At 43.4% G+C, this 27,397-nt stretch overlaps 1 protein-coding gene and 1 long non-coding RNA gene across 3 annotated transcripts in view; one reads left to right on the top strand and one right to left on the bottom strand.

Moving 5' to 3' along the window:
* Positions 1-3,270: 3,270 nt before the first annotated feature.
* Positions 3,271-5,559, bottom strand: LOC111851257 (uncharacterized). 2 transcript variants are annotated; one of them, XR_002839977.2, is made up of 3 exons: positions 5,444-5,559; positions 5,162-5,309; positions 3,271-3,661 (listed from the first exon to the last, which is right to left on the bottom strand). It is a non-coding gene; the product is annotated as an uncharacterized lncRNA (long non-coding RNA). The 2 variants fall into 2 exon arrangements; XR_002839978.2 differs by having other exon boundaries at positions 5,401-5,545.
* A 3,460-nt stretch (positions 5,560-9,019) lies between these two features.
* The window catches only part of frem2b (FRAS1 related extracellular matrix 2b), a 59,044-nt gene continuing 40,666 nt past the window's right edge, over positions 9,020-27,397 (top strand). The window contains exons 1-2 of the mRNA XM_023825999.2: positions 9,020-14,169; positions 15,447-15,536. Coding sequence (XP_023681767.2) covers positions 9,060-14,169; positions 15,447-15,536 — 5,200 coding nt within the window. The 5' untranslated portion in view covers positions 9,020-9,059. The remainder of the gene's footprint in view (positions 14,170-15,446; positions 15,537-27,397) is intronic.

Raw genomic sequence — 27,397 nt, 5'->3', positions numbered from 1 at the left:
ATATGACACTGGCAGGTTAATTGTTGGATCTTTGCAGTTTTTACTCATGTCCCTTTAATGTTCATGTCATATTAACTATACATAGAGCAAAATCAGCAAAAATAACAATAAATAGAGTTAAAAAAAAATAAGTCAATGTACACTCTGCAAGATGGATAATAACACTTAGTCAGAAAATTCAGAATCAGAAAAAATTCAGAAACAACAAATTTAAACATCCATTGGACAATGAGGATATGAGAAATTGTGATTTAAAAAGTAACTAGTAACAAAAGCTGTCAGATAAATGTAATGAAGTAAAAGGTACAGTATTTTTTTATATAATAAAATAAATGGGAAAACTGAAGTATAAGAATTGAGTAAATGTACAGTACTTAGGTACGACATTCAACAACTGAGACCGGTGTGGTTGTGTATTCATATAACAAACATCTTCACATATTGAGAGCCTGGGATTTAGTGTTTTCAAATAGGATGAATGCATCCTTGTGATATGTAAAAATGTTTGTGAAACGAACCTCTGCTCTATAGTATCATATGACCATAAAAGAACCATAAGTATTAATTTTACCTGAAACCATGTTAACATTCTTACTTTCCCACTATTTTTCTTATTTAGAGAGAACTGCAGGAAGTTGTTCACCTCTGGAACGCACACAGAATTCGTCCATGCAGAAATGCTGTATCTCCTGGTAGACGTCCAGTGATGATGTACACCCAACCCCAACTATTTGGTGCTAGGGAGTACCTCAAAGAGGTGTCCCAACAAAAGGTACAGGTTTCAGGAAGGACCATATCCCTGCGATACTACTGTGTTTGACACTTGTTGCCTTGCCATGGCAGACAACAGTCTTCATCCACCCACCTCTCCAAAAGAAGCCATTGAGCTTTACATGATCTTACGTGCTTACATACATACCCACATTCAATAAGCACAAGCTGTTCTGCTGGATATAATGACTGTATGTGATCACACGCTCACAGCCTAAATAACACTGTTCGTTGCAGTTTTCTAATGGTGAAAAATGTTATGAACCATGAATTTCACAGTAAGTGGTTGACAGAGGTATTGTGGTTTAGCAACGATTAAGAGAGAACCCTTTAATAATTCAGGTCTCCTTTCTGAGCTTCATATCATGTACTATTTTCATTCATCATTATGAAAAAGTATACATCAACCAGAGAAATGGAGCAGTCCAGCATATGAAAATGGCAAATTTGTCCTCATGGTGGAACAACTGTATTTAGCGTGACCAAATATGGTCTAACATACTTTGTGTCTATTTCAAACAGGAGAGTCACATGAAATTTGGATGGTCTTGCATAATTATCAGCAAATCAGCAGGTTATATTATCTTATTGTCATGGTCATACATGGACTGAAACATTTCAACACTAAATACCACAGTGAGTGATGTTTACACAGGCCTTCTAATACAGAGCAGCAACTTCCTTTTCTCCCATGTGGTTTATTGTTTATTTATATATTAAGCATTTACTTATTTTTGGTGAGAGTTGATGTAAGGTGTTGGAATATGTTGTTTAAAATTGGTCAACTTTCTCGGATAAGTAAAAAGTAAATAAACTTAATATATAAGTAATATTGGTAAAATAATGCCAGTCTTCTACATGTTGCCTTACACTTAATAACTACATTTCTATTTAAAAGATTCTGGTTTGAGGCATAGTGTTTCTCACAAAGCATGAGTATCTAGCTAGAATGATACATTTTTCAAGGTTTTACCCAGTGCAGTTGTCAAAACTCAGTAATTATGCCCTGTGAGGCAGGTTCTGTGCTGCCCTCTCATCACTGTGAGAACATATCAGTTACCATTTGGGTCACTGAGCATTAGGGTGGGGTGAAAAAATCAAAATGTCCAATAGCAATTTCCAATAGTGCGGAAAAGTTGTCACTGGACCTCGTTATTAAACGTGCAAAATATCTTTGAAATAGGTTAATATTTTCAGGTTCCGCAACGCGATCGAAGTTTTCACCTGTCACATCAATGGGCAATATACACTCACCTAAAGGATTATTAGGAACACCATACTAATACAGTGTTTGACCCCCTTTCGCCTTCAGAACTGCCTTAATTCTACGTGGCATTGATTCAACAAGGTGCTGAAAGCATTCTTTAGAAATGTTGGCCCATATTGATAGGATAGCATCTTGCAGTTGATGGAGATTTGTGAGATGCACATCCAGGGCACGAAGCTCCCGTCCCACCACATCCTAAAGATGCTCTATTGGGTTGAGATCTGGTGACTGTGGGGGCCATTTTAGTACAGTGAACTCATTGTCATGTTCAAGAAACCAATTTGAAATGATTCGAGCTTTGTGACATGGTGCATTATCCTGCTGGAAGTAGCCATCAGAGGATGGGTACATGGTGGTCATAAAGGGATGGACATGGTCAGAAACAATGCTCAGGTAGGCCGTGGCATTTAAACGATGCCCAATTGGCACTAAGGGGCCTAAAGTGTGCCAAGAAAACATCCCCCACACCATTACACCACCACCACCAGCCTGCACAGTGGTAACAAGGCATGATAGATCCATGTTCTCATTCTGTTTACGCCAAATTCTGACTCTACCATTTGAATGTCTCAACAGAAATCGAGACTCATCAGACCAGGCAACATTTTTCCAGTCTTCAACTGTCCAATTTTAGTGAGCTCGTGCAAATTGTAGCCTCTTTTTCCTATTTGTAGTGGAGATGAGTGGTACCCGGTGGGGTCTTCTGCTGTTGTAGCCCATCCGCCTCAAGGTTGTGCGTGTTGTGGCTTCACAAATGCTTTGCTGCATACCTCGGTTGTAACGAGTGGTTATTTCAGTCAAAGTTGCTCTTCTATCAGCTTGAATCAGTCGGCCCATTCTCCTCTGACCTCTAGCATCAACAAGGCATTTTCGCCCACAGGACTGCCGCATACTGGATGTTTTTTCCGTTGCACACCATTCTTTGTAAACCCTAGAAATGGTTGTGCGTGAAAATCCCAGTAACTGAGCAGATTGTGAAATACTCAGACCGGCCCGTCTGGCACCAACAACCATGCCACGCTCAAAATTGCTTAAATCACCTTTCTTTCCCATTCTGACATTCAGTTTGGAGTTCAGGAGATTGTCTTGACCAGGACCACACCCCTAAATGCATTGAAGCAACTGCCATGTGATTGGTTGATTAGATAATTGCATTAATGAGAAATTGAACAGGCATTCCTAATAATCCTTTAGGTGAATGTACACTATCCATTATCTATCATCGCTGTTGTGTTTGTGCACTTTCACAACATGATAATCACTACAAAATACCAACGTTCAGGTAACGCAGATTTTTACTGGGTATCAGCCATACACATACATTACATCGCTCTGCGGCTCTACGTGCATTACGAATTTACGATTAATCACCTTACATATTTTTTGTCATTTTCAAGGCCCTTTTATTTTGTCTTAGATGCATCTTTGTTGAATGCATAGAATATTCCTTTGTAGAGTCTTGATCTTTGTGTTGATTTTTGTGGCCGTCTGTCTTCTAAGTTTTTCAAATAAAGACACTCGTGTTAGATTAACTTCACCTCTTCTGTGTCTTTCCATCCAGAAACGCCGTGTAGCCATACGTTGGAATGTAAACAGCCAGAGTGGCATCATCTATTTCTCCAACTACAGAACAAAACAAAACATTACTTTGGTTAAGATTAGCCTAACAGAGGGGCTTGGTTTACATTATACCTACATTATAAAATTACTTATCATTTAAACTACATTAGCAATGTATTCCTTCTGCTAAGCTCACAGTACAACAATACACTGAAAAAGTAATTAATCCTGTTCATGCTATATTTTTTTTCTCTTGCAGTTGTTTTCACATGCAATTAAATTGGGATTTATTATCATTTTAACCCTAAGTACTCCATATCACCAACTTCCTTGTAACAATGGTATACTGGATGTTTGTGGTAGTTACTATATGGTCATGTAGATAAAATTCTACTACTGTAACGTGAATTGAATGTATAAATGTTACACAGCATACAGTATATAATGCAGTACTGTGTTACAATTTGTAATTGATGTACATTTAATGAACAGGCCATTTTATTCTCATACAATGTTGTAGAATTAAGAATTAAGTATTGTCTGAAGATATTTCATATAATATTCCAAAACTATACATTACAACTAATTATAAACCAGTGAATGTAAAAGAGCATTTTTTTTTTATTTTGTGTGTCAATTCATTATTTCAATCTAACAAGTCAGCACAAGTACTGGATATATAAAAGTGAGATTTAGTGAAATGTACAACAACGTATTTCAGGCTTTGAAAATACTATTCAAAATGAATACATTGCAAGGCTGAATGTGCTGTGACTTTACACGATCCTGCTGCATTTTCTGAATATTCTCCATAAGAATACCTGTTCTGAAGAAATATCCAAAGACTATCATCTTGTGGGAGCGTATTTTTTACATGAAAACTGTATCTCGTTAATTCAGAAAAACAGAGCATTTTTTTTTTTTTACATGAAAACTATATCTCGTTAATTCAGAAAAACAGCGTATTTTTTACATGAAAACTGTATCGCGTTAATTCAAAAAACAGAGTGTATTTTTATTTTACATGAAAACTTTATCTCAGAAATTACGCTTCCGTAATTGTCTGTATTATGGGTACATGAAAGTCATTTTATGCTGAATGTTCAAGGAAAGATAAGATTTTTACAAAATAGTTTTTCTTTTTTTTTTTTTTAAACAAAATTTATGCTATTCATGTGCAACAATCATGGACAAGTTGGAAAAATATACAGTATTATTTCAAAATAATGAATAAATGTCCATAAGTACTAGAACACTTTCTCACTTAATTTTCTTAAGTGACTTTAAGTTACCTAAAGCTAGTTAAAATTCAGGATTTCCCCAATCATGTTTCTGCTTCTTAGACTGTCACTGGTCTGAGAAACGAAGAAAAGAGAATACAGCTACTGAACGAAACAGCTGAAGATCATCTACAAGAGTGACAACATTGTTGAGGTGACACATTCAGACCAATACGATTACTGTAACAAGATCCTTCACTGTCACGCAGCCTAGCCCTGTGTTTCGTATACTTTAACAATCCTGTCATGGTGTCCCGTTAACAAGAAAAACACCCAGCAGTACCTGATATACGGAATGGTGCTTTGAATGACAGCCTCATTATTTAGCATGACACACGCTGCAAGATCTGCACTGCTTCAGGAGAACATGCTGCATTCTCAGCGTGTGTAAACCTTTTAGCAGGTCTTTGACTTCTCTGTGCTTGCAGAGTCTGTTCGTAAAGATACAAGCACAAGCCATAAAACGTAAGGGGAAAAACGTCTGGTAAAAAAAACAGCAATAAATACATTGTTAAAACATACTCATTAGGCATTTTCAGGCTTCAAGTTTTATTTTGTCACATACACAATCGTACACTGTGCCACTGTTCCTGTGACAGACACAAGTATGTAATTCTTCTAAAACAGTGTTTTCCAATTCGGTCCTCGGGGGCCTACAGACAGTACATGTTTTTGCTCCTGCCATGTAAGAAGCTGGGAGGGAGCAAAAATGTGGACTGTCTGTGGGTTCCTGAGGACTGCGCTGGGAAACACTGTTCTAGATTGAAGTATGACGAAAGGTTGTGTCTTCTCCAGTCCTGTCGCCAGCATCTTCTCTGGCTGTTCACACAAGTCTTAATGCTTCATGTCTAAAGTGTCATCTGAATGGGATCTTTAATAATCTTTAATAGTGCCTGCTGTAGTTTTAGGCTGGGCTGTTTTTAGGGCCTGTTCGCAGTGATGTGGCAGGATAAGGTTATACGTTCTCATGCAGCCTGTTCGCAGTGATGTGGCAGGATAAGGTTATACGTTCTCATGCAGCCAATTCGCAGTGATGTGGCAGGATTAGGGTATACGTTCTCATGCAGCCTGTTCGCAGTGATGTGGCAGGATTAGGGTATACGTTCTCATGCAGCCTGTTCGCAGTGATGTGGCAGGATTAGGGTATACATTCTCATGCAGCCTGTTCACAGTGATGTGGCAGGATAAGGTTATACATTCTCATGCAGCCTGTTCGCAGTGATGTGGCAGGATAAGGTTATATGTTCTCATACAGACAGTTCGCAGTGATGTGGCAGGATAAGGTTATATGTTCTCATACAGACAGTTCGCAGTGATGTGGCAGGATAAGGTTATACGTTCTCATGCAGCCTGTTCTCCACTCGCTTCACTTTATTTTTATATCATGCCCTTTCCAGCACCGCTGCAGGTTCCACCCAGTGCTCAGTTCTGCCATTCCTCTTCTTTTCACTTGTTCCAGTTGAAATAATATTTTATGGTGACAGAAACGGTCAGATCCTATCCTAGGTTTACAGCAGATTTCAATAGTTGGATAAGTATCATAAAAAGTAGGTGGCACCATGAAATGTTGCTGAAGATAATAGGCGGAAGCTACCTGTAATGCATTCTGCTTCATTGCAAATAAACTAATTCCAGAAATGTATGTATTTTAAACATGTTGTCTTTAGGTGTCTTAGGAGAACTATTTACTGGCTATCTTTGTGGATTGCAAAAATGTTCCATATTTGTGATTTACATATCAATAAGTAATAATTTCTCACTGTTTAAGCCGTAATACCATGTAAAGGGAATTGCTACAATCACAGAGACACACTTTCCTTATACATACAAACATATATATATATATATATATATACCTGTATATATATACCTGTATATATATATATATATAATGTGTGTGTGTATTATTGTAAACTCCTGCGTCTTTTGTTACTTATGATGATACTATACAGTACATGGTACTTCCTGGATCTATGCTTTTTTCTGTTTTGCAGATTCAGGCAATTCCATCCAGGGTGTCCTGTTTAAGTCCAGCAGCTCCTGGGATAGGCTTCAGGCTCACCATTACCATTTACTCGATAAGCAGGGATGGATGGATTAATGGATGGATGGATGGATGGATGTCCTGATTAAGAAAGCTGTCGGCACTGCTGCCAGCCGCCACAGGTCACCTCAACCTCAGGACAATGTAGATATTTTTGCTGTGGCACAGTTTCAAAATAAAAGTGTAATTTACTCAGTGCTTGAAAGTGGGAAAAACCATTTTATAGTGAAATGGAACCACAGCAAAAATATCTGTAGTGTCATTGTTTTTGAAGAAACTCCAGAGTTTCAGCCTCTGAAGGTTCTTTTGGATGACGTGTGGTGGGCCACTTTCAGGTCAAATGACAAATAAAGTGCAATTACTCCGGGACACCACGAGAGCCCCTTAAGACACCCTACAGCACACCGTGGTGGCTTCCAAAAAGGAGTGATCTCCTCACGTCGTACAAGGCATCCTGACAGCTTCTCCGAGCCCCTCTCCGTTTCTGCCACTTCTGCTCATATTTCTCTTTTTCATTATCTATATTCATTCCTCCTGTATCCACAGCTCTGCTCTTGCTCAGCCCGTTCCTTGCACTGTCTGCTTCTCTGGATTTGCCTTTTTCATCCTTCACTCCACCTCTCCTCCGTTCCCACTCTCACCCATCCCCTTGTATATCCCTGCTGACGGATAGTGCATTGCTCTGTTCGCTGGCGTAATGTGCGCGCATACAGCAATACCCTACCTGCCATTGTGTTATTTTAGAATCGGGGCATTTTAAGACGATTTGGATGCACTATTGGCCATTAACAGACAAACACGTATTTGCTATACCGTCTTGTTGCTGTCCATTGCCAATCAACAGAGTTTAAAACATCTGCGGTGGCAGAAAAATTGCATTGTTTACCCTGTATTCCATAGACGATTAAATATTCCATCTCTCTCTCTCTCTCTCTCTCTATATATATATATATATATATATATATATATACCTACATCTCTGATTAAAATATCGAAAGGAATGACAAAAATTCCAGCTGCCATCTAATTTTCGCCTTGTACGTCGCAAGTCTTCTAAAAACAGAACTAAGACAAGCATTGTAAGTAATAAATCTGTTGTAAAAGAATTACTTTGTTATCGTTTACGCATCGAAGTATCACATAAGCTACAATCGTAACTGCCTAGAGGAAACAAAACGAAGGCTTAAATCTGGGATGATGCGACTCCATTGATACAAGTAAAGAGCTGGTGAAATATTTGAAAAGACCACGCAAAACTTTATAAATATTAGTTCACCCTGAGAGAATATAAATGAGACATAACCAGAGGCACTTCGTATATTGTTAAGAAAACCCGAATAGCAATGCAACCGCATGCATACCATCAACAGAGGGAGCCAAACACGTGTCTGACAAGTTCGCACTGTACTCGATCAACAGCGATAAAGGTAATTAATAGCTATAAATATACGTGCCTGCTAACGCACTTAAATAATTCTACTTTATTTTAAATTCTTTAACTGCAAAGAAATCTTATGTTAGAGGCTCTCCGAGTATAGACATTTGCTAAATGAATTACCTGGGAAATGTAAAAAAAGATTCAATCCACATTAAATTCCAGAACACTGTTATAATCTTAATTTCAAATGTTTCTATAATGAACAGGCAAATAAGTAGGCCTATAGTAACTGATTATTCTGGAAAGACAGCAACCTCAGTGAACATGTTTTTTTTTACTAAAAACGGGAATCAATTAATTTAATATCGGACTTAAATGATATACTTCACTTACATTTCACTATGGAGCCAGTATATTTGATTTTACAAACTTCTGTCGAGTATTACTGTACTCAATTAAGTTACTCACGTTTGCGAGTTAAATCCCCGACTCAGTTCATAAAAGCTGACCGAGGTTCCCTGCGTTTGCCGGGTTTTCCCGACCCTCGCTCAAGCACAGAGTGACATCGGTCACATCCATTTACAAGGCGAAAAATAGCATTCCACTATAAACAGCGTCCAATCGCGTCTATAAGAGGGCGTGATTTCCTCGCCATGGGTTCCCAAGTGCCTCAACTTTATAACTCAATGTAGCACTTGCTCAGACAGAATGGAGCGACTCTGTGCGGGTGTGTGTATGGGCTCTGTTACATTGTAATGCATGCGCCTTAATATTTTTTTATTTATTGTCCGATTTGGTTTAGATCGTGGTGGCCGTAGTAATATTGAACTGCAGATCATCGCCAACATGTTCCGACTGCAGCAGCGGCGAGCTGCGGGAGCCGCCGCGCTTCTCATCATTCTCACGCTTGCGGTGAGTGTGACAGGTAGCGTCGGCGTCCCGGCGCACGTCCCTGACAGCTCCGCGCTGTCCTACGCTCTCAGATCGGAACTTTCTGAAGACGCCGTACTGGTGGCCAACAACGGGATACGTGCGCTGTTCGGCAGATCGGTCTTTATCGATCCCATCAACGATCTGGTAATCCAGGTGCAGCCCGGAGACAGTTGCAGCGTTACAGTTCTGGATAATGATCCACTGTCGCAGAGACCCGGGCAGCTCTCTCCGAAAAAGTTTCCCTGTGAATTCGGACCCAGTGACGTGAAGTACTCGCACTTCGGGGCGAGGAGCCCTTCCAAGGACAGGGTAAGGCTGCAGCTCCGCTATGACACGCAAACCGATACCTTAATTATTCCGTTCATGATGGCAGTGGAGGTCGTTTTCACCCAACTGGAGGTCTTGACTCTGAGCATGCCTCTCACTGTCGAAAAACTGTTAGGCACCAGTAATCCCATTGACAGGAGAATTCTGGAGTTTTCTTTTGACAGAAACTCGGAACAGTGCAAGATAATATCTCTAGCAGGTGTCAGTGCCTTGCCCAGATATGGGAAACTCACTGAGGCAACTAACTTGGGAAAAATGGAGGATTGTGATGAATTTGTTAAACTCAACATCTGCTATCAGCATGCATTTTCCCACGGGTCACCAAACAGAGATTATATACCTATGGTTGTGGAATTACAGGACAGAGAGGGCAACCTTCTTAAACAGGAATATTTTCAAATTATGGTGCAGATTGAAGAGGGGAATGAAAACACGGCCCCTAAACCCAGCTTTGTGGCAATGTTGATGATGGAGGTGGACCAGTTTGCCATGACAGCTATAACTGCGGACATGCTGGCTGCAGAGGACACTGAGTCTCACCCCGACGATTTAATCTTCAACATCACATCTCCGCTTTCCTTTGACGAAGGCTACATCGTCAGCACGGATGACAGGAATCTGCCAATCATGTCGTTTTACCAAAGTGACCTCAGGGAACTGAAAATAGCTTACAAACCGCCCTCTGTGGATTCCGACACTGAGAGAATTTTCCAGATCGTGTTTGAGGTGGTGGACACAGAGGGCGCTCTCTCGGACACCTTTGCCTTCATGATTATAGTGAAACCCATGAACACACTGGCCCCAGTGGTGACACGAAACACTGGGCAGCTTCTTTATGAAGGTCAATCCAGGCCGCTGTCCAGTTTGCAAAATTTAGAAATCAGTGACGAGGACAACTTATCTGACGTCAGGATTACGGTGACTGATGGACTGCGCCACGGAAAACTCATCATTCTGGGCTCCAAGAGAACATTCTTCACCCCGGCAGACCTTGATGCCGGCATTGTTATCTATGAGCATGATGGTAGTGACACCTATAGTGACAATATTATTTTCCGGATGACCGATGGCAAGAATGAGGTGGAATTTCTTTTTCCGATCACGGTGGTGCCGACCGATGACGAGCCGCCGACTGTGAACGTGAACACAGGGCTTATGCTGTTCAAGAACCAAATGATGTCCATCTCCACACTAATGCTTAGCTCCGTAGACGTCGACTCCGAGGACTCCAAAGTCAAGTTCACAATCCAATCTCCTTTTTCCAAAATCGGGGAGGTTTTGCTGCGACAGGCGGAGGCTCCAGAGGATCCGTCTACATGGAGGTTCAACGCGAATGACGAACTTTACGAGAAAGTGGTGACAGAGTGGTTGCAACAGGACATCAGTGATGGAAGGCTGTTCTACAGACACATGGGGCCTCATAGCACAGATGTTGTCATGGATGAGTTTGTGTTCTGGGTTCAAGACGATAATGATCCTCCCAACCAATCAGCTGAGAGCAAATTCATCATTAAGATTCTACCAGTTGATGACGTTCCTCCTGCAGTGTTCCCTGGCACCACTCTGCAGATGACTGTGAAAGAATACCAGTTGACTCATTTCCAGAAAAAACATCTGCGTTACACTGACTTGGACTGCGAAGACCGAGACCTGAAGTACACTGTCATTCAACTGCCCACAGACATGGATGAGAATAGTCCTGTGTTGTTTGGGTCTATTGTTTTAACCGAGAGCCCAGAGAATGAAGTAACTGAATTTACCCAAGCACAGATAAATCATCACAAAATAGCCTATAAGCCCCCTGACATGGAGTTGGGGATTACTGCCCACGCAGTGCTGTTTCGATACAGGGTCGAAGACACAGCTGGAAATAGTGTCGAGGGACTGTTTACTGTATTTATCCAGCCAGTGGACAACAAACCTCCGCAGATAACAAACAAAGGTTTTACCGTCTTAGAAGGGGGCACATATGTCATCACGAGTGCAGAGTTAGACATCACTGATGCCGACACCGAGAGAAGCCACATGTCATTCACACTCAGTCGCCCACCCCCTCATGGGCATGTGCAGCACTCTCTTAGCAAAGTGTCTGCAGGGCATGTCTTTAACCTGGAGGACATCTCCAATGGAAAAGTCTCCTATATTCATAATGGGGATGAGTCAGCCAGTGACACATTTCAATTAGATGTGAGCGATGGTGTCCATGTTGTAACCATCACTGTAAAAATAGCTGTAAAACCCACAAGTGATGCAATGCCAAAAATCAGTCTTCCTACTGGGACAATAGCTTCCCATCTAGATGTCTTAGAGAATGGAGCCACCGTGATTACCCCCAGTATAATCCAAGGAAGGCACAGAGACACTGGTGACCTCAGACTGACTTTTATTGTGGAAGATGCCCCACTTTTTGGGGAAATTCTAGTTAATGGAGAACCTTCTGAGAAATTTACTCAAGCAGACGTCATCAGTGGTGTTGTGGTTTATGCTCACACAAGTGGAGAGATAGGCTTCATCCCGAAAGAGGACTATTTTAATCTGAGCCTCAGTGACAGATCAGATGAATGGATCATGGAGGGTAACAGAGTAAACTTTGTCCGTGTCCTTGTCACTATCCTCCCGATCGATAATCAGGCTCCAGAGGTGCTGGTTGGAGTGCAGTTCACTGTGGTGGAAGGAGAGAAGAGCGTGATCGAGATCCAGCATATTAGTGCTGAAGACAGTGACACTCCCAGTGATGAGCTTCTCTGTACCATCATTGTCCAGCCCACTCATGGATACCTGGAAAACATCTCACCTGCCCCAGGCTCAGAAAAGTCTAGGGCCAGGATGGCAATCAGTGCTTTCACTCTAAAGGACATCCGACAATGTCACATTAATTATGTGCAGAGCATTCACAAAGGCATCGAGCCAGTGGAAGACAGATTCACCTTCAGATGCTCAGATGGTATAAACTTCTCAGATCACTACTTTTTCCCCATTGTCATCATCCCCTCCAATGACGAAGAGCCTGAGATGTACATGAGGGAGTTTGTGGTGATGGAGGGTATGAATGTCATAATTGACACACCGATCCTGAATGCCGCAGATGCCGACGTCCCTGCTGATGTGCTTACCTTCATCATTACTAAGCCTCCCAGACATGGGTCTGTCGTCAGCCAGCTAGACAGCGGCATCAGCATTGTGACTAACTTTACACTGAGTCAGATTAAAGTGGCCTCCAGTATCATTTATGAGCACGACGGCTCTGAAACCACAGAAGACGGCTTTGGTGTCGTTCTGACCGACGGTAAATTTATGGTCGAAAAAAACATCATTATTATGATTATTCCAGTCGACGATGAGACACCAAGGATGATGATAAATGACGGTTTAGAAATTGAATTTGGAGAAACAAAAGTAATAAATGATAAAGTTTTAAAGGCTACTGACTTGGACTCGGAGGACAGCACTCTGACTTATGTTATTCGCTATGGCCCTGGGCAAGGTTTCTTACAAAGGATAACACCACTTGGAATATTTGAAAACATTACTGTTGGAATGAACTTCACTCAGGATGAGGTGGACCACAACATTATGATATATACTCACATTGGACAAGAGGGCATTCGTGATCTCATAAAGTTTGATGTCACAGATGGCTTTAATCCTCTCATTGACAGGTATTTTTACGTCACTATCAGCAGCATAGACATGGTGTTCCCCGATGTGATTAGCAAAGGTGTTTCACTGAAAGAGGGTGGAAAAGTGACTCTCACTACAGACCTGCTCAGCACCAGTGACCTCAACAGCCCGGATGAACACTTAGTTTTCACCATTACTAGGGCCCCGGTACGGGGACATCTCGAATGCACAGACGCATCCGGCTTGCCAGTCTCATCTTTCACTCAACTTCAGCTAGCGGGGAACAAAATCTATTACATCCACACCTCAGACGACGAGGTGAAAACGGACAGCTTTGAGTTTGAGGTCACAGATGGATACAACCCCATGTTCCGTACATTCCGCATTTCCATTACAGACGTGGACAATAAAAAGCCTGTCTTGATGGTCAATGGGCTCAGAGTTACTGAGGGGGAGAACAAGCTGATAACTCCCTTTGAGCTGACCGTAGAGGACCAGGACACAGCAGACCACCTGCTGAAGTTCATGGTTACCCAGCTGCCAGTCCATGGTCGGTTGCTCTTTAACAACTCACTTCCTATCAAGTCCTTCACTAAACATGACCTCAGTGAGAACATGATCAGCTACAAACATGATGGCACGGAGTCCTCCGAAGACAGCTTCTCCTTCACGGTTAGTGACGGCACTCACCTGGACTTCTACATCTTCCCTGACACTGTGTTTGAGACTCGCAAGCCACAGATGATGAAGATCTCCATTGTTTCGGTGGACAACAGGATCCCACAGGTGGTTGTCAACAAGGGCAGTCTGACGCTGAAGGTCTTGCCCACTGGGCACCTTGGGTACCTCATCACCAGTAAGGTGCTGAAGGCAGAAGACAGAGACAGTCCTCGGATCTCCGTAAGATTCAAAGTCACTGTCAGTCCAGAACATGGATACCTCATCAATTTGGGCAAAGGCAATGAAGCCATTACCACCTTTACCCAAGGTATGGATGTTGTTTTCAAATACTACTTTTTCCACTTTAAAATGCATTAATCGTAACAAATAATGTAATACACTCATCATTAACATTCTACTATTGATCTACTAGTCAAAATCTGCAATAACTACTTTCAGTTCTAAAGAGGCAAAGTGATGTTGAAAATGCTCAAAGATAGTACCATAGAAGTAAATGACCCATCTTTCATTGTCAGTGATGAGTAGATGATGAAATGCAGCTCTGCAGGGGCTGGCAGAGAGTTTCTCTGATTAGCCAGTTCTGAAGTACAAGAGGAGTGCAGGAGATATCGGTATTTCAGTCTTACTCAGTGAATGAAATGGATTTTGAAAAAGAAAAATAGTTTCTTTTCCAGTAGAATTTGGGGAGACAATAGTTATATCCAAGCACTGCTTAGTTTTTTTTCTTCTCCTAAAGCATGTTTTCTTTGTTTATGTAGTAAACCATAGTAATGGATGAGGGTTAATGATGCATCATACAGGCTGAATGGATGACATTCCTTTTAAAGACGGGGCAAGGCTGGGGCTGTAGATGGAGATCAGCATGCAGCAGGATCACAGATTGTGTGTTTCTTAGCTTTTCTTTGCTGCATCCATTTAACTGCAGGAAATCGGTTAAATAATTAAAGTAGGTCAGACATGGGTAACCAGCTTAACTGAAACCAGTTACTTTTTTTTAACCTATGTCTTTGTTTTTGCTTTAAATATTGAACAGTGCTTTAATGAGAAATATGAAGTGTGCTTAGATAGAGTGAAAATCTGCTGAATTATACCCCACTGACAGAGTTTTTTCACTTTTGGGTCTCCCATGCCTTACATTAATGCCAAAGTCCTTCTCCTTATTCTCTTCATCCAACTGTGGGAAACTCTAACAATTGCCTGCAGTGCCACAGTTGGTTTGATTTAGCCCTGAAGTGCAGTGACACATTCCAGTGAATACTAATCTGATACTAAATATACATTTATTTCAACTTAAAGGCAACTCTGTTGCTCATAAATATTGTGATTTGTTGATTTATGTGGCGTAGAATAACAACACTGACCGTAATTGAACTTGAAAATCATGCCATGTTCCATTCCTGTGAGTTGGTAATGTTATTTATTTAATAACTCATAGTCTTCTTTCACTTTTTGGTATGTTATCCCCAAATTAATTTATGAAATAATAATCAAATGATAATGTGTTTCTGATGAACTGCACAGTCAAACAATTGTGATGTGCCTTAGTTAAATGAAAAGCATTGTGACGAATGTGTCCCTTTTTAGCCGATATAGATGACATGAAGATCTGCTATGTGCTGAGGGAGGGGGACCGAGCCACTAGTGATCTTTTCTCCTTCTCCATTGCAGACAGTGGTAAGATATTTAATTTTTTCTTGAATGGCAGTATCGTCCAGTTTGAGAAATTAACCTTGGTTATCTTACTGTACATTGTTCCCATTTTAAGTTCATGATCTGGACCAGTGTTTCTGAACCTGGTCCTTGGGGACCCCCCAGACGGTCCACATTTTTGCTACTGGGAGCTGGAAGGGAGCAAAAATGTGGACTGTCTGGTAGGGAATTGGGAGCAAGCAATAATGTGGACTTTATCATGGAAAAACTGAATGGAAACTTCTGGAGAATCACTCTGAATCTGCAATTTCTGAGTCATTTATATAATGTAGGAAAAAGAACAAGTAATTAATCCGGATTATAGGACATCTGCTCACCTGTCAAGATGTTTTCTTCCTCCAGATGGTAAAGATGCAAGAAAGCGTAAATAGGGGATGACTTGTACTGATAATGGAAAGCAGTGTGAGACATGAGCAGCGGTGAGAGAGGCTGTGCTGAGGTAGAGCCAAAGCTTCCGGTGTCTGTGTTTACACAGCCAGCATATTCATGTATGTGTTTCCCTCTACAGTAACCACACTTACAGTACCTGATTTTGGGTGTGCTTCTTGCTTTGCCTGTGTTGCCTGTGTTGTACAGGCATCCCATCCAGGGTGTACCCTGTGCTTGCTGGGACGGACTCATTGTGTTCACGCTTTGGAAAAATGTTTATGCCAAAAGGACAGAATCTGGGCTGTGCAGAGACTTTTTGAGCGACAGGTGCTTAAAGGTTAAAAAAGGGGCACTCAGTGCCTTTAAAGGTCACGCACATCAAATAGCGCCCCCCCTCCCCCCCCTCCCTGCCCAACCCCAGCACATGCATGGAGAGAATGAGGGGTTTCTTAGAAGGCAGTGCAGGTATTTAGGAAGTGTAGGTGGATTTGTGATAATTAAAAGGATCATAGATCGGGAAAACCAAATGCCGGAGTTTGTGAGAACCTTTTTATTCCAAGATGTCTGTGGTGTGCAGTGAACATATTTTGGAATGCCAGTGTCTCTCTCAGGAATTGCAGTGAGACAGGATGATGAGCTGCTTTCTAACAAAATATAAGATTAAATTGCAATTCCAGCAGGGAGGGGGAATAAAGTGACGGCATCCTGCACACACGGGCGTCTAGCATTTTGGAGGCTCAGGTTTGAGGGGGGGCTCTCTTTAGGCGGTTACTGTGTAAACACAAGCAGAGCCTCTGAATGCACAACATGGTGAACAAATCACCTTAGACGATGATGATCACCTGACTCACCCTCTTGGGAAAAACCACACCCCCTTTTCACTGTCCTAAACCAACAGCTTAAGCCTGAGGTAACATGTATTATACAGAAAGCTGGCACACGCACAGACTCACACTATCCAGCGGCAGCGTGCTGTTCAGGTGGTTCTAGCAGTGCAGTTTGTGCCTGAAAAATCTCTTTTTAGACATCTTCAACCACTTTTTTCCATCTTTGCTGCAGGACGGGGGGGGTTGCTGCGGAGCTCAGTTAGCGGAAGTCCTGTGGGGTCACCCCATTCAGCTCCGCTATGTGGGGCGCCGGGGAAGTGAATGGGCTTTCCCGTCCAAACAGACAAATGTCTTTGTGTGCTGATTTTTTCATTTCTGTGTGTGAGCATGTTTTTTTTTTTTTTTCCGTATTGCTGCCCTTCTCTTATTGGCCCGTTCTGCTAGTGACTCACAGTCGAAGTCCCAGCAGAAATAGGCTTTATCAGGAAAAGCTCCGCGACGTAAATCCTCCTCTCCTGGACGGGCCGTGTGGTGCGTGGCTGTTACAGCTCCCTCCACTTCTGCTGCCGGGTGGCCCAGCAGTTCGGAAGTTAATGAAGAAGCCGCGAGTGGCTCCACCGGCCTGGGAACATGGAGCTAATTAAAAGGGCAGTGAGGGGGCGAATTCCCTGGTTCTGACAACCATTTCAAAGGGGGGGGGCGGCTAATCCTCAGCTCGTTATGGAGGCTGGGAAAGAAACCTCTGTCATCATCATTGTTATCATAATATTATTATCCATCCATCCATCCATGGTTATCCAGTGTAGGTACATTCGTAAACCCATGAAGTGATTTTACAGTTTGTAATATCTCTGAATATGCTGGATTACAGCCATGGCTCGCTTTGGACCGGCACATAGTAAATGTGCAGTGGCACTCTCCGCGCGGAGATCCGGTATATTCTACCTTTGGCTGCCTGTGAAATGCACGCGGCTGCGGGACCCCAGGTTGCCGGCGCTCACGCCTCTGGTTGTTTGGCCCCGGAAATGACCGTGTCCCAGAGGCCTGTGTGGGCGGCTGGCATGAGTCGTGAACATGCCGATGATGACATTGGGCGACATCGTCAAAAACCTACTCTGGGCTCTCCACCTGCCCCCCCCCCCCCCCCCCACAGCTATGGTGGTGACAGGTCTGGCAACTTCAGTCAGGCAATGGGCACCCTCTGGTTAGCCGTGACACAGAACAGGACAGGGAGGTCTTGGCAGGGAGGCGAAAGTGTCAGTCACATCGGCCAGTGGCCGATTGGGAAGGCAGCCTAAGAAGGGTCATTGTTGGGTCATGTGACAGTTGGTGGGTCCAGAGCGAGGTGGCGAATGGCAACGGGACACACCGACAGAAAAACAGAAAGTAATGATAAGCAGGGGAGTAGCTATCAGATACAGCAACTGCCAGATGGCCAGTGAAAGCGCAGGACCCACAAATAACCTCCACCGAAGGTTTTTTTTTCCTTGTTTTGAAAATATGGATTTATAATAAATAACTCGCTATGGAAGTTTAGGATTTTCTTTTCCTTTGAGATTTCTGTCTGGATTCTGTACATAATGTCAATAGCAATTTAGTTGAAATGAAATTGAAAATTGTATCTAAAGCTACACTATAATAACTTTAGTGGCTTTTTCTGTTTTTATTTCCCTATAGTAGCTGCTGTTTAATCATGCTGCTAGGGCACGCTCTCGCTGTCAGGTTTTGATATCTTCAAACGTCATTTTCGTGACTTAATTTCATCTTCTGGCCTGTCCTCTCCAGATGTTGCTACAGGTGTCTGTTGTTTCTGCTTGGCCCGCTGTCACCGATTGAACGTTATTGTTCAGGGAGTGTTTGGGGGACAGTGTTGGACACAGGAGCATGTTGAAACCTGCCTTCGCGGCTGCTGTGTCCCTGGAGTGGCACACACTGTGACCTTTGACCTCTCGGCAAACATCATGGTTCCTTGTCTGCCAGCCATGAACTGTCTGAAATGATAACTTTGCCTTCCAAATGAAAGAGATCAGACTGGCAGTGCAGTGTTTACTGTCACGCTGACTGGCATCTTGACAAATGACATTCATTCACATGGCAGGAGACCTGAGTTTGAGAATGATTACAAACACAAAGGTTAGTAATTATGCCGAATGTTGGATTTCAATTAATTTGATATTTGCCATCACTTGGCTGGAAACACACTTAAAATAAATCATTTGATGGAATGGTTTTCTTTTTTTCTGAGAAGTTTTGTTGAAAGCTGTTGTCAGCTTTTCAAATACGGGCTATTTGGGTGAATTTATGAAGATTAGGATAAAATGCACAAGATTTAAGGGAAAAAGTTCCTGCTGTATCATTGAGTTCACAGACAGGGGATGAGGGTGATGCATTCTAGTGGAGCTCAGGGATTAGCTCTGCTTAGCTCTGGGTTAGCTCTGGGTTTAGCTCTGGATTTTGCACTAGTTTAGGTCTCCTCAGTTCACCTTTGGTTTAGTTCTGCTATAACTCTGAGTTTCACTCCAGTTTAGCTCTGGTGTTAGTTCTGGGTTTAGTTCAGGGTTCAGCTTTGGTTTAGCTCTGGATTTCACCCTAGTTTAGCTCTGGGTTTAGCTCTGGATTTCACTAGACTTTAGCTCTGTGTTCAGCTTTGGTTTAGCTCTGGGTTTAACTCTGGGTTTCACTCTAGTTTAGCTCTGGGGTTAGGTCTGGGTGTAGCTTTGGGTTCAACTCTGGTTTAGCTCTAGTCAGGACTGAGATGTGCCAGAGTCTGAGAGAAGACTTGTGTTCTGTGCATATTTGGTCGGCATTACTTTTATATTAAGGTGAGCAAAACGCAGCCCTTAACGCAGACAGGCTGTTCTTTGCAGAGCTGAGGTCCTGTCTGTCTCCACTGCTTAATCCTGCAAATCAGTGGCTCCGTCAGCCCCCTCCCCTCCCCCACCCGACTCGCAGACCATGGCCTCTTTTGTCCCGTTTCTTCACACTGTCTCAGACGGGTGCTCCAGGGTACAGCTGACAGGCGGGAAGATCCACTCCGTTTCTCCTTCTCAATCATTCTATATATATTCCCCCATTTCTGTAGGAAATCGGTACAAATAGCTACCTGTTTGTGGGAACTGTTTCGAAAAACACTGTGGATCGGGATAACTTTGAGGCATAGAGGTATTTCGGATGAAACTGCACTCGCTGGAAATGTGTCATCCGGGGGTGGGCATGCCTCTCAGGTTTAATATTTAGGCAGATACACCAGGCAGATACAGCGTGTGTCAGTCTCGTCCGCGTTTTAAGAAGAAGGTGAGACCTGGCATTCACTTCCCGTCAAGGTGTAGTACATCCCTCACCTGGGTTGGTTACGGCAGCAAGCCAAGGTGATCAGCCTGCGAAGGCTGCTAACGCCTAACAGAGGTCGCTGACTGATGGCGAGCAGTTAAAGAATAAAGACGCGAGGGCCAGTCTCTTGTTAATGGAGGTGGGGGGTGAGGTGGACCAGGCTAGAGCGGCTGGCTGCTTGGCTTATGCTCAGTAATTCCAGGACACGTCTCACGGGGCAGAGGGGGCGAGTGCCTGCATGCTGAGCGATGGCTGGAGAATGCAGGCAGGACGTGGCAGGACCCCTTTCTGCTGGCTAATTACTCTGGTGGCTCTTTTAAACGAGGAGCATAATCCTGCCATGTCAGCCCATTAATCTGTTGCAGGTTTTACTTTTTCTGCATTCGGCTATACAATCCATCCAGCTTCCCCAACCATTTATCGAATTGGCAAGGAACAACATAGACAGGATGCCAGTCTATCACAGGGCAGTGGGCACCATAGACAGGATGCCAGTCTATCACAGGAAATGGGCACCATAGACAGGATGCCAGTGTATCACAGGGCAGGGGACACCATAGACAGGATGCCAGTGTATCACAGGGCAGGGGGCACTGTAGACAGGATGCCAGTCTATCACAGGGCAGTGGGCACCATAGACAGGATGCCAGTCTATCACAGGGCAGGGGACACTATAGACAGGATGCCAGTCTATCACAGGGCAGTGGGCACCATAGACAGGATGCCAGTCTATCACAGGGCAGGGGACACTGTAGACAGGATGCCAGTGTATCACAGGGCATTGGGCACCATAGACAGGATGCCAGTCTATCACAGGGCAGGGGACACTATAGACAGGATGCCAGTGTATCACAGGGCAGTGGGCACCGTAGACAGGATGCCAGTCTATCACAGGGCAGGGGACACTGTAGACAGGATGCCAGTCTATCACAGGGCAGTGGGCACCGTAGACAGGATGCCAGTCTATCACAGGGCAGGGGACACTGTAGACAGGATGCCAGTCTATCACAGGGCAGTAGGCACCATAGACAGGATGCCAGTCTATCATAATGCAGGGGACACTGTAGACAGGATGCCAGTCTATCACAGGGCAGGGGACACTATAGACAGGATGCCAGTCTATCACAGGGCATTGGGCACCATAGACAGGATGCCAGTCTATCACAGGGCATTGGGCACCATAGACAGGATGCCAGTCTATTATAATGCAGGGGACACCATAGACAGGATGCCAGTCTATCACAGGGCAGTGTCTGGTTATTGATAGAGCTAATTCAGGTTCAACACTAGGATAAAGATCTTATGAACTGTACTGCTATCATTGTATTTTCCAATTCACCCCTCTCCCAGATTCTGATCCTCTGATTTAATATGTGAAGCCCAATTACAGACTTGTAAACTCATTTTCCTATGAAATGCGCTGTGCCGCCGTTTGCTCTGTGCTCTCCGCTATCTCATCTTATTACCGGTTTCTTCTGGGAAATGCCGCCGAAACGCAGCATCAGTAGGTAATGAGGTCGATCCAGGAGACTCAGATGGGCAGGATTATGAGGAAAAAGAATACTTGTGCTTGCCAATGTACTCCGTGTTTCTTTTTTAAAAATCAATTTTTAGACGTTTCCTGTGAGAACGTAAGTATGTGCAGGCATTTGTGCAGCCACATGGAAGTGATTCAGTTTTACGTTGGATATTTAGTCTGTTTTTATTAGACTGGTGATATCAGCCTAAGTCCTTCCTCTCAGTTTCCCATGTCTGTAGCTGGTGAATTCTGCCTGGTCTTGCGGGAGGTCTCCCTGTCCCTGTCAGAGTGATGCCGTGTTGAGGGCTGCATCTCTGTGGTGCCTCACAAAATGGTGGTGGTACCTCCAGGGGTTTGATCGCTCACACCTCTACACAACCAGGGAGATTTCCTGAATGGCGGCAGCATGCGGAATGTGGATTGCAGGGCCGTGTCGGCTTCTGCCCAAAAGCGGCGCGTCATGTTCCGCTGAGCTGTGTCAGGTGCTGTTCCTCACCCCCCCTTCAGTCGGCTTGTGACACAATCTTATAGAAGTATGAGGTTCCCTGGTAAACAGTTATCTGTAGGTGCCAGCCCTCCCACCAGGACCCTGGGTTGGGCTTTAATTCAGGCATTACAGCATGCGCAGTGTAAACATCGCTGAAGGAGGTGATGTGATTAATGGCAAGGATTATGGAGGAGGAGAAGCAGGTATGATCTGGATGGTCTCCAGGTTTTACAGTGCCCCTGTCTTTGGAAAAGGAAACACAAGGCCTCAGGCTCTGTTTATGCTGTGCTCCTGCAGGCCCCAGTGTGTTACTAATGTCGGGTCAGTCTCTGTATGGTGGCGCACAAGGCCTGCTCACTGTAGGGGGTAGGCAGGCCAGTGAAGCGTGTCGTTAATGTGAACAGGCACCGACTTCTGGGTGTGATGTCACTGCTCTTTAGAGCGGAGTCCGGGCCGAGGTCGTTAATGAGCTGGAGCTCTGCGAACCATCTTCTGGTTATTTAAGATGAAACACGAATGGCACCTCAACTCTGCCCTGTTCCACTATAGAATGAGGTGATTAAACCACAGCTTTTGGCTCCTGCTCTTTCTTGTATCTATTTTTCTTTTAATGAGGAGACTTATAATTACGCAAAAGAACCTGTTTCTACCATAATTTCCATGAATGTAATATGAAATATGGAGTCATGTCTCTTAAAATGCATAAATGTATAAATGTTCCTCTAGGTGTTCATTTCCTGTGCTTATTGGGACGTGACCCCACTGCACAAAGAAAGACAGGCGATTCCCATGACGACTGTCAGAGTGTTTAACTGCAAAACTGTTAGGATATCAAAATGTACATCTGGACTTTCAAATGGGAATCCTGTTTGTTTTACATGTCGCACAAACCTGACCTCCACTTCCCATAAGCACTTATCTGGTTCATGGCTTTACATTAATGATATTGACACCAATACATACAGTAAACTGGTTAAATTTGCAGACGACACCAAGGTGGGTGGTGTAGCAGATACTGATCTAGCAGCAGAGAGGCTACAACGGGATCCTGATTTAATTAGAGACTGGGCTGATACCTGGCAGATTAAATTTAACACAGATAAATGTAAGGAACTCCATGCAGGGAGCAGAAATATAAAGTACAGATACACTGCCCGTCCAAAAAAAAGTCGCCATTTGATTTTTTTGTTGGGCCGCCTTTAGCTTTGATTATGGCGCATATTTGTCATGGCATTGTTTCCACAAGCTTATGCAACATCTCATCCTTTATTTTCATCCAGATTTGCATTCATTTCTCACCAAGATCCTGTATTGACAAGTGAGTTGAACCTCTCCATAAAACCTCTTTCAGCACATCCCAGAGACCTTCAATGAGGTTAAGGTCACAACTCTGTGGTGACCAAGTCATGCGTGAAAATGATTCCTCATGCTCCCTGAACCATCTTGGACAATTTGAACCCATTGAATCTTGGCATTCTTGTCCTGGAATATGCCCATGCCAACAGGGAAGAGAAAATCCATTTATGATGGATGGAGGTGTAACCTGGCCATTCAGTAGATTCAGGTACTCAGCTGACTTTACTTTATTGCTGCATAAAGTTGCAAGACTGTAATAATGATCCAGTCATTGGCTTTTAAGTATTTGCTGATATAAATTCAAATGGCGACTTTTTTTTTTGGACGGGCAATGTATTTTATTGGTTCCACTGAAATAAAGGTAGCTGATTACGAGAAAGATCTCGGTGTGTATGTTGATGCTTCCATGTCTCACTCTCGCCAGTGTGGGGAAGCAATAAAAAAGGCTGATAGGATGTTGGGTTATATCTCTAGGTGTGTGGAGTTTAAGTCAAGGGAGGTGATGTTACATTTATATAATTCCTTGGTAAGACCTCACCTAGAATATTGTGTGCAGGTTTGGTCACCACACCTGAAGAAGGACATTGCTGCCTTAGAAAATGTGTAACGGAGGGCTACCAGAATGATTCCTGGTCTTAGAGGAATGTCTTATGAGGAGAGGTTAGCTGAGCTAAATCTGTTTAGCCTGAACAAAGGAGGCAAAGGGGGGACATGATCCAGGTCTATAAGATTCTAACGGGTCTGGATGCTGTTCAGCCAAATGGCTACTTCAGTATTAGTTTAAATATTAGAACTCGTGGCCATAGGTGGAAATTAGCGGGAGAACATTTTAAAAACTAATTTGAGGAAGCACTTCTTTACACAGTGTGTTGTTAGAGTATGGAATAGTCTTCCTGCTAGTGTAGTGGAAGCTAAAACCATGGGTTCCTTTAAATCAGAGCTAGATAAGATTTTAACAACTCTGAGCTATTAGTTAAGTTCTCCCCAAACGAGCTTGATGGGCCGAATGGCCTCCTCTTGTTTGTAAATTTCTCACGGCTGCAGGGGACCCGGGTTTATCCCAGGTAGGGGGACGCCCTGGTTGAGATGACAGTCTCTCTCAGGGCACACGCTCATACATGTAATCTCACACTGAGGGCAATTTACACCCAATGATTCACCTTACAGGAACCATTTTTAAATACAGAGCAGGAAAGGGAGCATCCAGAAGAACCTTGACCAAGCACAGCGTGCACAGGGTCCGGCTAGGTAACCAAAGGGATTTTACCTACAGCACATCGCAGCCGGCCCTGGGTGTTCTGGCACTCCAGGCGAGATTCTGCTGAGCCCGCCTCCCCACCCCCTGCAGCACCAGAAAATACATTTTGTCATTTCATTTATATTAAAACCATTTCAGTAGCACATGGTAGGTGGCTGCTAACTCTGTTTGACAAGAAAAGCACTGAAATATTAAAACCAGTGTAAATAACTGTAATATGATGGAATGCAACCAGAGGTACTCTACCAGTCAAAAGTTTCTGCACACACTGAGGTTTTCTATATCTACGTTACTCACTTAACATTTACAAAAAATACACTCAGTATTCTTTACTAACAAATAAATTCACAGTACAGTATGTTCACCATTTGAGAACTTTTATTTGCCAGAAAATGTCATATCTTTGATTCACCAAAGTAACCTCCTGTAGTGACTGCTGTTCGACGAGCAAGCAGGAAGCGGGGAATCATAAAAAGGGGATCCAGAAAGACTGGGGTTATTATGGGACGAACAGGGCAGACGGCGACGAACATCAATGACAGATCTGGGGAAAATGGACTCAGACGCGGACTACTGTAAATACACAGGACAAGCTGAAAATAACAGGCAACAGGTGGTCACAATCAGGAATTAACACGAGGTAACGAGGGCAGCGTGGCACACAGGAGGATCGGACGAGCAGGTCATGACACCTCCTTTAGTGGTTATAACAGCAGAGAAAATTCAAGACATTCTTTCTACAAGGGACATTAAATAATGCTCTATTTCCTGAGATGAAACGGTAACTAGTGCATTTAAAGTTAAATGACAGCCTAGAATCTGACTTTGCCAGGTAACAGGATGTCAGACATACACTGTTACATCCTCTTTCCATGTTATAAACTTGTCTTATTTGACTTATATTTTCATTATAGTTGTTCACTTAACTTTCCAATGCTTAAGGATAAAAAATCTCCAGTCTATGAAACAAATGGGAAAGTGGAGGGCAAAACCTTTTGATTGATTGTGTATTTCTTCTAATTTTTTTTGCTTGCTATTTTGCAAGTGGCACCCCGGGGTGATCGCCTATGTTGCCTATAGGCTGAACCTGCAGCACGTCACTCATAACATCCAGGCTGTTGGTTTGTTGTTGAGTGTGTGACAGATTGAAGCCTGGTTGTAACTTTGGTTGTAACAGTTCGGCTGTAACAGTTTGGCTTGACCGAGATTATTGTAGAATGCCTGTGTCTTCATCCTCGTGGGCAGGTGAGGGGTGACCTGGCAGTCCCATAAAGAAGGAAGGGGTATTTCCACGTGATGGCTCATCTCATCTTTCCTCGCAGTGGAATAAGGAGGGATGGAGCTGATAGGCATGCTTTGGAGATCGTCCCCCCCAGCGCTCTGCAGACAGCAGGCCCGGGCTTGTGCACAGGGAAGGCACGGAGTCCTACCCCAGTTCTGAAGGAATCGAAGTTCATTTTTTTGCCTCTACTTTGAAGCAGCTGGCATTGCTTTCATTGGTGTTTTGCCGGGGGGAGGGCTTGGTGGCGTTCCTTCTTTCATGGGGTGCACTGGCTGCTGAGTTCTGGTTTACTTTCCTTTCTGATTTTGCCGCTTGATCCTTTATAGTGTATTGGAGACTTAGGTGGTGAAGGCTTGCCGTTCCTGCTGTAAAGGAACAGGCACCAAGACGACTCCAGACGTCCAATAAAGTCTCCACTGACTGATTGTGCCATTTATCTCTTAGCAGCAGAGCAGCTTTCACTGGATGAAGGACACGGCAGCATTGTGTCTCACCCTAACTCCCCGGGGGGGCGTGTCATTCCTGCACTCCCCCCCCCCCACTTTCCATTGCTGATCAGTCTCAAGGTCCAGGTCATCTCAGCTGCAATGTGCAGCGTCCGAAACCTTCTTACACCATCAAATGCATATTTTTAAACAAACCAAAATTTATTAACGCCGATGGATACATATTTCTAAATATGATGTATCCCCTTAGTGTGGAAAATAAATTACCAGGTGTCCTGCATGCTCGGGCACGGAGCGGGGAAGCAGCAGCCAGAGCTGAGGAATCAGGTAGACTAGGGATTTATTTAGGAAACAACATGGAACATGAGGCAAAGCAAAAGACGGACATCAATGACTGGACTGGGAAAAACATAACTAATGCAGACTTAAATACATTGGCCTAATCAAACAACAACGAGAATCAGCTGGTAAGCACGGGGATTCCACACGAGGTAGCGAGGGGGCGTGGCACATGGGAGGGTCGGATGAGCATGACACCAGGATTGATAGCTGCTTGATGGTTAGGTAATGCTGGCTTGCCTTTTAAGCTTTGAGTTAAATTAAATAAAGCGATGAGATCAGTGACCAGTATCGCTGGATATCATAAATATCATCATAAAGATTAATATATCAGCTGAAATTATAGGTCACTCTTTTACTAATAAGTTAGCTAACCAGTGGTCATTGGTTTGTATTACACTGGTCAAATCTTTGCTAAGTTTTACTTTTCAGCATAATGGAACCTGAATTATCTAAAAAAAAAAATAAAAAAAAAAGTAAAATTTCCAATGTAAAAAATGTTTCTCTGGACAAAAAGAATGCAACCATGCACCTTTTTGCAGTTAAGAATTGCCATCAATAGGGCTGAATGTTATCTTTCACTTTCAGACATTTGAGGCATTTTTGACTGTT

The sequence above is a fragment of the Paramormyrops kingsleyae genome, chromosome 17 (genome assembly GCF_048594095.1).
Source record: "Paramormyrops kingsleyae isolate MSU_618 chromosome 17, PKINGS_0.4, whole genome shotgun sequence".
NCBI classification, from domain to species: Eukaryota; Metazoa; Chordata; class Actinopteri; order Osteoglossiformes; family Mormyridae; genus Paramormyrops; species Paramormyrops kingsleyae.
The sequence above is the reverse complement of the archived record's forward strand: the minus strand, read 5'-3'. Positions and strand labels throughout refer to the sequence as shown.